Source organism: Pezoporus occidentalis, unplaced genomic scaffold (assembly GCF_034315485.1).
Source record: "Pezoporus occidentalis ecotype Australia unplaced genomic scaffold, CSIRO_AGI_Poc_V1 ctg182, whole genome shotgun sequence".
NCBI lineage: Eukaryota > Metazoa > Chordata > Aves > Psittaciformes > Psittacidae > Pezoporus > Pezoporus occidentalis.
Window position 1 is genome coordinate 2,405,058 of NW_026913662.1, and position 14,169 is coordinate 2,419,226.

The following is a 14,169-nucleotide window of genomic DNA, read 5'->3' on the forward strand; positions in this document are numbered from 1 at the left end:
ATCTTGGAGGGGTTTCTGTGGGGAAGAGTGTCTTTATATCTGCACAGCTTTAAAGTGCTTCTAGGTAGGAGGTAAGTGCAGAAACCTTTTTATAAGGCTCTATCTTAACTACTCAAGTTACCTTACTGCCTGGATGCAACGCTGTCATTCCTGCATGAAATATTCAGAGGATTATCTTGTAATCAACTGTCTAATCAGAGCAGGTGATGGATGCTGCTTAACCTTCAGTCTTAGAATTTAAGCAATGCATTGGGAAGAAAAGTTATTGATGACTAATACCATCTGAGAAAAGACTTTTATTTGGTACTGATATTGGTGGGATGTGTGATTATTTGGAGTTCAAATATTTTTCTTCTTTCAGCCTACTTATGACACTATGACAGTTTCTCTAGTGTGAGAGAGGAAAACGGATTTATTCAATGACTGAATAAAGTGTTTCTAATATCTTGTGAATTAGGATAGTGCACATCATAACTGACAAGAATAGCAGTTGTCTATATCACACAGAGATGTACTGATGTGCTATGGCTATGCTATCAAAGATGCTGAGTTTATACAGGGAGCCGTGAGTCTTTTGTGTCCTAAAACTTGGGCTGGGTGTTGTAAAACTTTCCCAGAAAGGCTAATAGACACATATGCAGCTTTAAACTCTGGACAGATTGTCACTAGGTAGTTGCCCTTTTAGTGAAACAGCTATGGGCAAACCAAAGAGAGTGAGATTAAATTAGGTGACTGTGTTCATCTGTTTACTTTAGCTCAACTGAAGTGCCACACAAGGAATTTTATGTGTCACTTATGCTAATGATATATAGCTAATTTTACTTAAAAGGGAGAGTGGTTGGGACCTCTGAGTCCATCCTGAACAGCTGTATATTGTCAAATTTTTCTGCCCTATAATTTACCCCTGACAAAAGATGGAAAGTAGTGATTACGATCTTTCTTCATGCATACAGGGAAGATAAGTACATTAAATGGGACAGAATACTTTTTCAATACTTATTCTAGTATTCACATAGAATAATGTCTTCAGATAGGAAAAGTGAAATTGCCCCACTCAAATACTTGCTCTTCTTACTCTGCTAGTAACTTATGTTGATCTCAGAACTTCATTTAGAAGCTGACTTACTTCAGTTACCAAACAGGGAAAAACCTAAATGCCATAGCTTCTGAACTGGCTAATCTGAAAAGTACTAGATTGCAGAAATCAGTAAAATAATAATAATATAAAATGGTGTTCTCAGTTGCTGTCTGTAGGCTCTCTAGCAAGGGGGATGATACTTCATACAGACTTTTTTGTTTGCACATTAGTCCATGCATACAAGTTTTCAGGTGGTGTGCCTGAAATTTTTTATCGCACTACCACTCCATCCATTTGAACAAATTAATTGCATTTTGCTTGATCTCTTTGCTCAAATGTCTGCAGTGGCACAGATCTCAATTTGGTTCACGCTTACCTGTTACAGGGCAATGGTGCAATCATATAGAGCTCCTGGTACCTTTTTGTTAACGAAGCAGGATCAGAGAATATTACAAGGTAATTCCTGAACTGCTTTTTGCCTTGATGTTTTATATTGAATTAATCTGCTTCCCTGGACAGAGAGCAGAAAACTTGATGAAAATTATGCTATTTTATATCCACATTATACACTGCACTAACTAAATGCTAACACAGAAAGGCACACCCAGTAACTGTGAAATAGTATAGGAACGTAGAGCCAGGTCTTGCCAGGATCACTCTGGACACAAAGCTCTACCTGCACAAGTTCGAATTACGAGCTCCTATAAGCCATAAGGATGGGTCCATTAAGGCTAATACAGTTAGCACAGGTAGTAAATAATATACACAGAGGCAATATGATAGGGAGCAGTACCCAGCTGGCTAAAATGGAACTGGGTCTGTAATCTATTTTCAAGGACATTTTCCAATGGTCATATCTTGGCCATCATGTCTTGGCATCACTGTGTTTCATGAGGTACCTGGCTGCGGTGTTAGTTGATAATGCAGAGATGTGACAAATAATACAAATATGCCAGACTGTGTTTCATCTGCTGCAGAGGAGTGGTGCATCCAAGTCTGTAAAAGTTATCAGAGAGATTAGATGCTTTTAATGTTTAAGAAGGCTCCTCCCCAAATCCATTTAATGTTTATGTATATCTATCCTGTAGCATGCTCAATGATCCAGCTGATCTTCTGAAGTGATGGGGTGCATTCCAAACCAAGTCTCAGAAAGGCAATGGTAGCTACAAACTACCAAGACTCACAAGTGGCATGTACAAGTTGAAAAACAATGATCTGGGAAGCCTGGATGCTTCCAGGCTTCCAATGGAACAGTCTGATGTACACTACTACTCTTATTGTTTACAGCTCTTTACTAAGCAGGTACTTGATTATAGGTTTGATTAGGCTCTTCACTTCTGCCAGGGAACAATGCTTCTAAATTGTACTAAATGAAACTGGGCTATGAAAAACACCATTGAAGCCTGCATGGAGGAAGTCTGAGCCTGTTGCCTTACTGGCACTACTATAGCCTTACAGAAAAGACAGCTCTTTTAGGGCAGGCTGGCTGAAAAAGTTTGATTCTCATGTGCCAAAACTTTATGTACATATCAATCTGCTAAGGGAGGCATTATAATATTCCCTTCCTCTTGTTCTTTCTTGCTTCTCTGTTTTCGTGATAGGATTTTCAAGGAAGAAGCTCCTTGTGGTCTTGAGCACAACAGGGCCTTGTCTTTGCTTGGAATATATAGGTACTAGCCAGGCCTGAATAATAACATATAGACCATACCGAAGTCCACAGAACTCTATTCTGTAAGAAAAAGTAATAAGCTCTCATGGGATGTATTGTGCACCCACTTTAGTCCACACACTGGCATGAATGCCTGAAAGCAAAATTACAACCAAAGGAGGTGAAGAAAAGCCACATAATATGAGACATATTCTTGAGCTGGTGTAAAGTATTAATACAGTTCTTCTTATTCAGTTCCACTGAGATACCTCTGCTATGAGTTTGATCCCATAACCAAGCAGTTTTCCAATAAATAATCTGGAGCTTCTTAGGAAAAAATACTAATTGCTCTAGTCTGAAAGCCAACGTATTTAAGTCTGTTTCTTTCTTGATACACTTAGATTCACAAGTTATTTTCTTGTTAATTGAGGTGGGAATGAAGAAAGCAGGAATGCTTGCCTGCTTGTTCATCTACTTTGTTGCTGGTGCAAAATACTAGTAGTATGTGTCTGCTTTTCAGAAGTTCCAGAAAACTGTAGCTCCCTGCAGATGCTCCTGTTTGTCCTCCCCATGTTGATAAGCTGGTGCCTGCCTCATTCAATTATCTGATTAGAAGACCTGTCTGCAGCTGTGAAGCCTTAGGCTGCAATCCTGTCAGCTTTCATGAGCTAAGAAAGGTCAGTCTGGGTGAGGGCACCAAATAAGGGGCACTCCAGTGACAGTAAAGGGAAGAGGAAGACATTGTCTTTTACCCTCTATCCACTCTTTTTCTCTGGTCCACTCTGTTATTGAAGCTGTTCTGGAACTTCCAGGAGTTATTTGCAGCTTCAGGTGAGCTGCTGCACAGTTGATTACCTGGTTGACCCGAATCCAGCTATCAATGAGCTTAACATTCAGAGCCAGCTACAATAAGAAACTAAAATGAGGATGGAGGAAAACTGGTGACAGAGATCTATCTACTGCAGTAAGTGGGGCTGGTGCTAATTAAAACATGGTTTCTCTCCCTAGGATTATTGTAGTCCCATAGCAGAAGAAACAGGTGCATAGAAAGCCTGCACTTCTCCCAGCACTGTCCAGCAATATAAGAGGTCTTGAATGAACAATAAAGGAAAAAAGGGCCCACAATTCAATGTGTTGAATCCACAGCTGAATGGTGAAAGAGAAGCAGCAGAGAACTGCCTGGCTCCTCTCAAAAAGGAATACAACTTGCCTTTTAGTTGAAAGCACAGAGGGAGTTTTTATTTGCTCCCAAAGGGAGCCATTCATGTAGATGGTGAGGTGTTTTGACCTGTTTAACCATGTGACATTGGCATTCACATGGGGAGCAATAGCTCTTCATCTCAAAACTTTCCTCCCTCTGACCCAGGGGCAGTGGTGACAATGTCCTCTGAAATGGCTTGCATTTCTGCAGATGCCAGCCTTAAAGCTGCACAAGAATAACCTGATATTCTGATCTTTTTTGCTGTGCTTCTCAGGAGCACTCTTACCCTTCAGAACTTCCATATATGCTTTTCACTAGTTCAAGAACACTTCTGCTAGAGTGGAAGAAACTATGATTTAGTTTTTTTTCACCCATAACCTATTCCTAGCCTCAATGATTCCATCACAAACACATGGAAAGTTTGGGGGGTGCTGCTTTTTTCTTTTTTTTTTTAAATACAACTCATATATCTGATTTATATATATATTATCCTTTTTATTTTAACAAAGGTTACTTCAAGGAGAAGTTTAAATATTTTTGTCTTTCACAAAATAAAATGGAATGAACCGTTTTTCCTCTCTCAGACTTTTGAGAAATTAGTACTTCCCTATGAAACTACTTGACTGGCACCATATACCACCAGGGTCAACAACCTTCTGGAAAATCTTTTATCTTCCATGGCCTGACCAGACCAAGTGGAATTTAAATCATGCTAAATTTATCCTCGCAGCAGTAACTAAATTAAACATGCCACTGACAATTCTGCATTTGAAAGAACTCTAACTTTTGTAGCTAATGCAGCAGACGAAGTTCTGGCATCTGGGAATAAGGGAGAGTACTGATGAGCTTTCTCTTCAAGTTGGTCTGTGGAAGTGGTGAAGTAAATAGGTAAGAGCTGTCTCAGCCCCAGTCACAAGTATTGGGGACTTGCAGAAGTCACACAGCCTGCCCTTGGCACACAGTTTCTCTGCATTTAGCTTCAGGAGGAACATGTATATGCATTGTACAAAGATATTTGGTTGCCTGAGCCATAACCAGTATCGTTTGTGTACAAAGAACTTTACCTATTTCCTATGAAGTCTTATGCCATAATTACTGTACTCCCTTACTGGAGGGGAAAAAAACACCAGAGACTTTAGTGACACACTGAGGTCACAGAAGCGGGCAATGCAAGTGTAATGTCTCTGAAGACAATGCTAAATGGTTTTGGATATGTTCTTTCAGTAGAAACAACTGTTTCTGTTGCTGTGTTGTGGATTTGCTTTTTTTTTTAATAATAGTAATGTGGATTACTTTCCATGGTGAAGATGAAGAGAAACAATACAACTGCAATCTCTCTTCTATAAACCAACCCAAGAATAATCAAATAATATTCTACTGTGCTAATAAGTTTTATTGCTTGCTATATTGATACAGTTAGTCAGGATTCTACTGGATAAAAGTGTCTACAGAGCAAAAATGATCTTAAAACTTGAGATTAAAAAACTGGGCTTCTTGGAAATATTCAGTCTGTACACTTCCGAGAATAGCATTCACACTGAGAGGCAGAAGGGATGTAATGCTGCACCACCGTCCCATTAGCACACCGGAGGGGAATTGTGACTATGGTTGTTTGAGTTGCTGTACAGCAGCTGCACAAGTCTTCCCATTTCCCTGTCTGAACAGAGTATCTGGTATTGCTTCTGCACTTGCCCTAAATGAAGAAACAACAACAAAAAAAAAGAAATACCAAGTTTGAAGTATTTGAAGGCAAGTGTTTCTGCTGTTCTTAAAGCTTCCACTCTTGTTAAGACTTCTGTAGCAAATGAAGGTTCTTTGCCTGGTAACTATCTGAATAGCTGGGGCATGTATGCCATTAGTATTTCTTCTCTCTGTTCCCATTCTTTTTCCAGTAGTCATGGGAAAGACGATAGAGACTAATTTTGCCTACTGCCTTAACTAAAAAAAATACTCAAGAGCCTGGGTGCAAGCCATCTTCATGACTGCCACTCTTCTATGCTATAGTTTGGATTGTATACAAGGGTTGTACAAAGTTTGATTATCTCAGATTGAGCAGCTATCCTGCTACAACCCAGTCTAGGAAGAGAATGTCATCTTTGGTTCCCAGTCTCAGAGAGATGGGAACATCCAGAATGGAAGCCATGCTCCTGTTTCAAATGCCCTAAAGGTGTAAGCATGATAGGCAAGAAATTAAACTTTAATCTGATTATGGAAGAAATGTGCAAGACATGCAGAAAGCGACAGCTTAGTGCTCAGGCTAATAGAGAAGTCAGGGAGCTTATAGGGAGCAAAAGTCAAATCATATAACCATAGAATAATTAGGGTTGGAAAGGACCTTAAGATCATCTAGTTCCATGGAACCCCTGCCACTGGCAGGGACGCCTCACAATAGTATTGAAGTTAAATGTCTTTTAAAGTATTATGCATCTAAATACCTATTTAACACTTAGTCAACTTCAGACCCTGAAGAGGAATATGTGTGCTTAACTGTAGACTCAGATCTGAAAATCACTTCAATAATACTGAGATTAAAATTTATTTTTTATGTAAGTCTTAGCAAAGACACTTCAAGTCACTAATTTCTGATGGAAGCAAAGGAGAGTGGTACAAACAAAGCCTTTGTGTCTAACATATGCTACTTTCTTCACTCTGGCTTAAATAGGGAAAATTCAGCATCACCAAATTACTTCAGGAAATAAGTGCCAAGGAGATTTACACTCTCTGAGTGAGTCCTTCTCAGTGAGAAAGACAGAAAGTGATACTCCATTTGCTAAAGTGAAGCTATAGCGCAGGCAAAGGTTTCCTTGTGGAAGAGTGTAAGGGGGCAAGGGCAGGTCTTGGGGCACGGGGATGGTTTTTATTATTTACCTCGCAATGAGAAATAGGCACTTCCTTATCAGCCACACATCCGTTGATATTACCATACTGCAGTCTGGTACTTACTGGTCGACATTCCACTTCCACACCTACCAAGTTTAAAAAAAAAAAGAAAAGAAACAAAGCGTTTGACAGTGCTGACAATTGGTTTGGGGGGATTTTTTTCACTTCCCTTCCCCTTATTACTGAAATTGCTGTTGTGTACAGGAAAAAGATAATGTACATGGAAACCCAAATAATCTAATCAGAGAAACAGTGCACCCTGATCTGGCTATTCCTGGGGCTGTCACAGGAGAGAGATCCAATTGTCTTGGGATGATGCCCTTCAAGCTTATGAGTCAATAAGATCAGTTCTCTGGATTACCTTACAGACTGAGGTAGGTCACTGCCTTCAGAACTGTGTGGGACTTCTTATGAGATGCTAGGGAAGAGTATTTTGCAATTGGGATTTTTAGGGGAGGGATCAAAGGTGGGAGATAAAAGGGATTAAGGTGATTTCATGTGCAACAACCATGGGAAAATGGACATATAAAGGTATACAGAGGGCTGGTTACATGTTAAACAGTTGCTGGTCCATACTTTTGCCTGACATTGTCCTACATTTGATCTGCAGCTTGCTCTGTCTTTTTTATTAAACTCTATTTCTAACTACTTGTCCTGGCTGATGGACTCTCTGTTCTGTGTGGATGCGCATATACGGAAGTCTAACTGCCAGAAACTGGAACTGGACCACAGATCATAGGGTCCATGAGTCTAGGTTAGCAAGGATGCAGGACCAGTTAGTGGACAGAGTGAGCACCTAAGACTGCTAAGAATCTTGATTCTGCACAGCCAGAGACCAGGATGAAAATGTGGGTGCTCTTTGTGTGCGCCAGTTTACTCAGTTTACTTTGCATGTATGTGAAGACTGTAAATGAAAAACTCTGATACTTGTTTTCCAGTACTTTTGGTCTTAGTGTTAGGTAAATTCTTGCTGTGTTTTTTCCATCAAATGAGAAATGCACACATGAGGCAGTAGGTCTGGATTTGTTATGTGTGCAGGGTGCAAGCTCAGGGAATCTGCTGATATGTCTTTGTGAAGTGAGATTGATTTGCTATGATCTATTAACTGCAGTAGTTGAGAGTGACTGCTCCTCCAATTTCAAAGGGAATCTTGTAATTGACCTGCTTAAACATGGACTAATCCAGAATATTTTGTTCTGAACACTCTTGACTGTTTTGGTCCACATCTAAAGACTTGTGAAGGAGCTAATGCTTTTTTAAGTGAATATTTTATGCACTGCAAACATTTCTTTGTAGTGTCAACAGAATGCTATGCCTCTGTATAAAGGCTCCTACTTTTACTTATTTCTAGCTAACCAGTGGAATTTCTGTATTTACCAGAATACTGAACTATTTTTTCATGTACTACACAACAGCTTTGTTTTCTCTCATTTCAGAGAGCTGAAGGAATTCAACCGGCCAACTGCATAACTAAGTAGATACATAAATTGGAGAGAAATGTATACATCTTCCTAGCAGCAAACATAGCTTTCAATACCTTTTCCTTTGGAATGTCAGTACCAAATTGGCTCTGTGCCTTGTTAAGGCTTTACATTTCATATTAAAAAAAAAGCTTGAAAAGTGTTTCTGGCTCCGGGGCTGGAACTGCCAGTTCTCTTTGAATGATTTCATCACTTCATTTGATAAAACTTGTCCACCTGGAAGGATTACACAATTGTGTCTGCACACTTGAAAAGTCCAAACAAAATAATTGTCATCAGATACAATGCAGCTTCGTCACCTTCTTGGTCCTGACTTATCAACTTGTTCTCAAGTTACTGCTCTCATTTACCTTATTTTGTAGACTGTGCCTCCTTTGCAAAGGCAAGTGCTTGTAACACTGAGACATGCAACTGAGATGAACAGAGAAAAGAGGTGAGAAGCAGAGATGCAACTTCTTTGTTAAGTGGGAAAATAAGGAATATCCTTTGCAAGTAACCAAGTCCTTTGCTAGTACCACAGAAATCCAATGAGAAAATAAGCCTGTTCACTTATACATACCTATGCAGTTAAAAACTGGAACAATGCCTCCAGACACACTAACAAACTCCAATTGCCAGGGCATAACATAGAAAGAGAAAGTGGCTTAAACAGCCAACACTCAAAGCTGTGTTGGACTCTACTGAACCAAAGACATCACCCTGAACTGTGCTTTGAACTTGTGAGAACAAGTTCAAAGTTCTTAGCCCACTTCTTTATGGTACCGAGTTGTCTGAAAGACTAACTCACTCAAGACCTGGGAAGGAATGTAACCTATATCTAAGTCTCTGTGTACATGAGAAATTAAATATTCTCTTATTTGTTTTTTAAGAATAATTATTCTGGTTTTACAATAGTTTTGCCAAGCCTTGGTATTCCCTGTAAAGTATGAAACAGACTGCATGTTGCTACTGAGTGCCCTAGTAGAAAGATATAAATAGAGAGGAAAGAGAGTTTGGTATCTAGATGTGTTTGATTCAAAGCTATGTGTTAATCACAGTACTTCAATTGATAACTCATGGTTAGTAGGCTGAATGCAGTATGCTGGCTTTTACATTATGAAGGGCACTGAGTAGAAAATCAATTAGGAACAGGACTCTGCTGTCACATGGGACTTTTCAGTTTTGAGCTACATCCAAGTGAACATCAATGAGAATAATGATTTGAAAGCCCATATAATATGAGCATTTTTAGGCATGCAATATTTCACTTAGATCAATTAGCTTTTCCTGCTGCAAGGAGGTACCACTTTTAAATCACTATAATTGCTAATAAATATATTTATTGAGTAGTACTCATTTGGAACTGGCTTTCTCCTTTCACCAACTGTAGTGATAAGTGTTCTCAATTAGTAGAGCCTGCCCACCATCCGGTCTTTTAAATCTTAAAAATCTGTTTTTGTTAATAAATAATATTGAGTATACCTTACTTGAAGCCTGGTAGATTAATGCTCTCTTAACTAAATTACCTGTGTGAGCCATCTGATGACAGTCTATCTTAATAGCTTTCTGACTTCTATTTCTTAAGCTGGACTCAGTGATGGTACAGACAGACAAAGGCTGCAGACTCTGTAGGAGTTAACATCCTTCATCAGGGGTATTATTACAGCAGTTACTGTGCCAATGTGGTGATGGGCTGCTATGCTGGCCATCTTTTATTTATTAGCACACGTACAGAGGGAAGGAGGAAAAAAAATAAAGGTCACAACAGAACACAGGCAATATGTTGATATTCTGACCTTAAATGAGAATATCAACCTTTTGGTTTGTCGTTTGTTTGGGTTTTTTTAAATGAGCTACAGTATTATTAATTTTTTACTTAAATGAGAGAAAACTGAGAGGTTGTCTGCTCACAAAAGCATCAGATATTCATTTTAGAAATGAGAACCCAACCCTGCAATCCTTCCTCATGTAAGCAAACCCTTCCTGCCACAGCCTGAGTGACATTTGGATTATCCACACAATGATGCATGAAATTAAGAGTTTCTGACTCCTACACTGCCAAATTTAAGCTGCAGTCAGGCTATTCAATAGGAATGCACATTTGACAAGCTCTCCCGTACCATTTTTTGATGATTACAATAGCAAAACCCAATCATAATTACATTACTGTCACCAGGGTTTTTTTGCTAAATTCATTTTAAGTTGATTGATTATTCATGAAGTGGTTGCCTCTCATATTTAGTATCAGGTTATGTGGCTTGTCAACCTGTGTGCAATACTGGTCCTGTTATGTTTAGGTGAACAATAAAATAAAACATTCATAATTAACATCTGCATAAAATGTAAAGAGTATCTATTTCTTTCTAAGCACTTGTGAATACTGTCAAAACACGTGTTCTGGGGGACAAAACATGACAGAGTATCCCAATCAGAGGGCGGACTTGTTTGATAGTTTATTTTAACCACATTGCTAAACTCCATTTCATTAGCCTTCATCTTACGCAAAACATAGCTTCTCACACAGTAGCTTACATTCTCTACAGTTTCCATACAAAACTTCTGGCTTATTTACTTACATGTGTCGCAGCAGGTATTGCCAATTTTTGCAATTCTGCCCTAAACAATAGAAAAAGAAAATTTCTATTTTGGCACAAGTTACGCATATTTCTTCTGCTGGAAGAATATAAAGGGATATTTAACATAGGGTATTAAGCAAGCAAATTGTATCTCTATGTTGTACAAAAAATGGAAACTGGCATTAGTAATCACCTAATTAGTAATTATCACCTATTTGTAATCATGCATTTTAAGATTTTTGAACTTGCCATTATGTTTGTTGATAGCTGATTAGAAATAATTGACTACATTATCAAGTTAAATATCTGAAAATATTGCTAACACCTTACATTAGGAGCTTTCTGAAGTAAAGATACTGAATACAAATAAATTTCTGGAAACCAGAGTGATGAACCGAATAGCATTCAATTCTTATGTCTGTTTAAGAAAGGAATTTAAATAGTCCCTTTTGATTTTTTTAGCAGTATAGATGAAAGCATGCCTATTCCACAACAGATGAAAATGTACAGGCAAATCATCATAAAATTTCATACCTGTCAAATAAGTTTTAACAGCCAAAAATTTTATTTTTCTTGTTTCGTTACTACCACATAGACAATAATTCTCAGAAATATACATATGGTGGAAAATTGCTGAAAACCCATAGTGTAAAGAGAAACTGAGAAATATTTATACTGCAAGGTAATGCCATTGTCGCACTAAACACCTGAGTCTTAGATACTTCTTTAATTAAACCCCCTAAACTCTCCATCTGTAACTAGATGAAACCCACTAATTTTATAGGTGAAATAGTTCTGTTTTTTGGATGGGAGGAGAATAAATGTGGTTTGGGAAGTTCTGGTTAAAAAGTAATCTATTCTTCTTTGATTTTCAATGAAGACCGTTAGAATACGATAATAATTCGAAGCTTGTAACGTAACCCAGCATTTTTCTAAATACTTGTTTGTATAAGAAAACTATAGTGCTATAGTGATTTGCACTGTAGGAGCTTTATTCTTCTTGTGTTATACATACAAAATCCTCCATTGTGTATGCAGAGAGAGGTTTGGGCACAAGCTTTGTTAAAGGTTTCCTGCTTCCTGCCATGCTGAAGAAAGTGGGGACAGGTGGAAATAAACATCTGTGTGATGCTAGATGAGCAAAAGCACTACCCCATGTCCCACACCCCAACATGCACCCTGTTTCTTGCTGTACGGCTAACCTCAAATCACAGGAAGGATGGATGGACATGTTGAGGAGGGTTTTATTATACCATTAGACCAAATAACTGCAAATGTGGAAGTTTCAGCTCTTTCTACAGCACTGTGAAAATTCCTTTCCCTAACCTCATAGGAGGGTAGAGAAAAACATCTCAGCATGTCATATACATATTCATAGAAAACAAGGGGGTGATCCAACTGTTTTCTCAGTTTGTGTAATTATGCACACAGTTGTACTCTGGATACCAAACTGAAAACCTTGTTAGAATAAACAGTTTCTTATGTTTGCTGTTTCACATGGAACAGAATTACTGCAAGCTCAGCATCCCCCCTACAGTACAGTCCCATATAAACCCAGCATACATTTTAAAATAATAAAAAAAAAACTTTAATTTTTCTGAATTTCAAAGAATGTTCAAATTCAGTTTAGCCAAGGTGCTGGGAGAAGGCTGGGGCTTCCCACCATAATACACATAAGGTACCTATATACAGAACCATAAACATAACAGTGTCTACTAGGAAATCTGGAAATGGGACCCATTTCACTACTTACTCCTTCAGCCAAACATCTTCTGGAATCAAATGGAGGACAGCCAGTGATTCTCCTTTCCCAGATAAATTCCCCTTTCTCATTTACTTTACAGGAGTGACTATCACAGCCATCCTGAAGTGATTCATTTGGCTGTAAAGATAAGGGCTGTTAGCTTCACAGAGAAACAACATCGGATGGGCAGTTTTCAGAAAACTGTACAACCTGACTATTCCTCTACTGATATTTCAATTAAGGTACTGTGATAGTGAAGTTTTTAAAACATGGAAATGTTTAGTAAACATAATTTTTTATCAACAAAGTCATCATCTTCTATTTACTTCCATAGCCAAATTTATTACAGCTCAGTCATGGCTGCCAAAACCTGACCTTTTCATCTCTTAACGGGGAAAAAATTCCATTAGCTCACAAAAGAAACGTGTTTAAGTGAGAACCTATGAATTCCCTTTTTAAGAGCCGTATATATGAACATTTAACTGCTGGCTGAGTTGGGAGCTTCTTTAAGAAACACATAAACTCACCCTCACATAGAATCATTTAGGTTGCAAAAGACCTTCAAGATCATGAAGTCCAACCACAAACCTGACACCACCAAGTCCACCACTAAACCATGTCCCTAAGCACCACATCTAAAAGTCTTTTAAATACCTCCAGGGATGGGTGATTCAACCTGGGCAGGCTGTGTTCAGTGCCTGATAGCCCTCTTGGTGAATAAATTGTTCCTAATATCCAATCTAACCCTATCCTGGTGCAGCTTGAGGCCATTTCCTCTTGTCCTACCACTTGTTACCTGGGAAAAGAAACCAATCCCCTCCTTGCTCCAACCTCCTTTCAGATAGTCATAGGGAGCAATGAGGTCTCCCCTGAGCATCATTTTCTGCAGACGAACAACCCCAGTTCCCTCAGCTGCTCCTTGTTCTCTAGACCCTTCATCAGCTTCGTTGCTCCTCCCACACTCTCCCCATCTAAAACTTAGCTCAGGAATGGAATAAAAAAAAAAAATTATATACTGTTATACAGAGCAGGCAAGCTGATGGGTTTTTACCAGAAAAATATCCATGACTGTTTAAGAACCTATATGCTAGAAAGATTTTTCAAAATACACACTTGCAACTTTAATTATAAATTTCTCATTTAAAATGAGGTTTTTAAGTTCCTCTGTGTAGTTGTTTGAGCTCATATTCCAGTTGATGTTCCTTGATATTCATGCTTGCAGGTACATCTAGAATGTCTCTCTAGAACCAAAAAGGAGGAAAAAATGCCTTTTCCTTGGGCTCACCAAAAGTCTGTGCTACATTTACATTTACACATAAACAAAAGTGCTTAAAACTTACCTGAAGGTATTTAAGCCTTCCATCTCTCAGCCTGATGCCACATGAAGTTGGCACGCATTTTCCACAGCAAGAGCCAGAGATTTCCTGCCTTCTGTAATTCTACAAGGTAAAGGGCATTTTTCTGGGTTTATTTTGTCCTAAACATGCTTCCTAACACTTACTTGAAGAGAGATTCTAGGTTTTGGTTTTGGGGTTTTTTGGGTGGTTTTGTTTGTTTGTTTTTGTTGTTTTTAATTCAGTGG

At 38.6% G+C, this 14,169-nt stretch overlaps 1 protein-coding gene across 1 annotated transcript in view; it reads right to left on the reverse strand.

Moving 5' to 3' along the window:
* Positions 1-5,299: 5,299 nt before the first annotated feature.
* Positions 5,300-14,169, reverse strand: part of VWF (von Willebrand factor) — a 130,460-nt gene continuing 121,590 nt past the window's right edge. The window contains exons 48-52 of the mRNA XM_062615547.1: positions 13,928-14,026; positions 12,597-12,725; positions 10,844-10,883; positions 6,796-6,893; positions 5,300-5,620 (exon numbers count right to left, since the gene is read on the reverse strand). Of these exons, the coding sequence (XP_062471531.1) occupies positions 5,432-5,620; positions 6,796-6,893; positions 10,844-10,883; positions 12,597-12,725; positions 13,928-14,026 (555 nt within the window). The 3' untranslated portion in view covers positions 5,300-5,431. The remainder of the gene's footprint in view (positions 5,621-6,795; positions 6,894-10,843; positions 10,884-12,596; positions 12,726-13,927; positions 14,027-14,169) is intronic.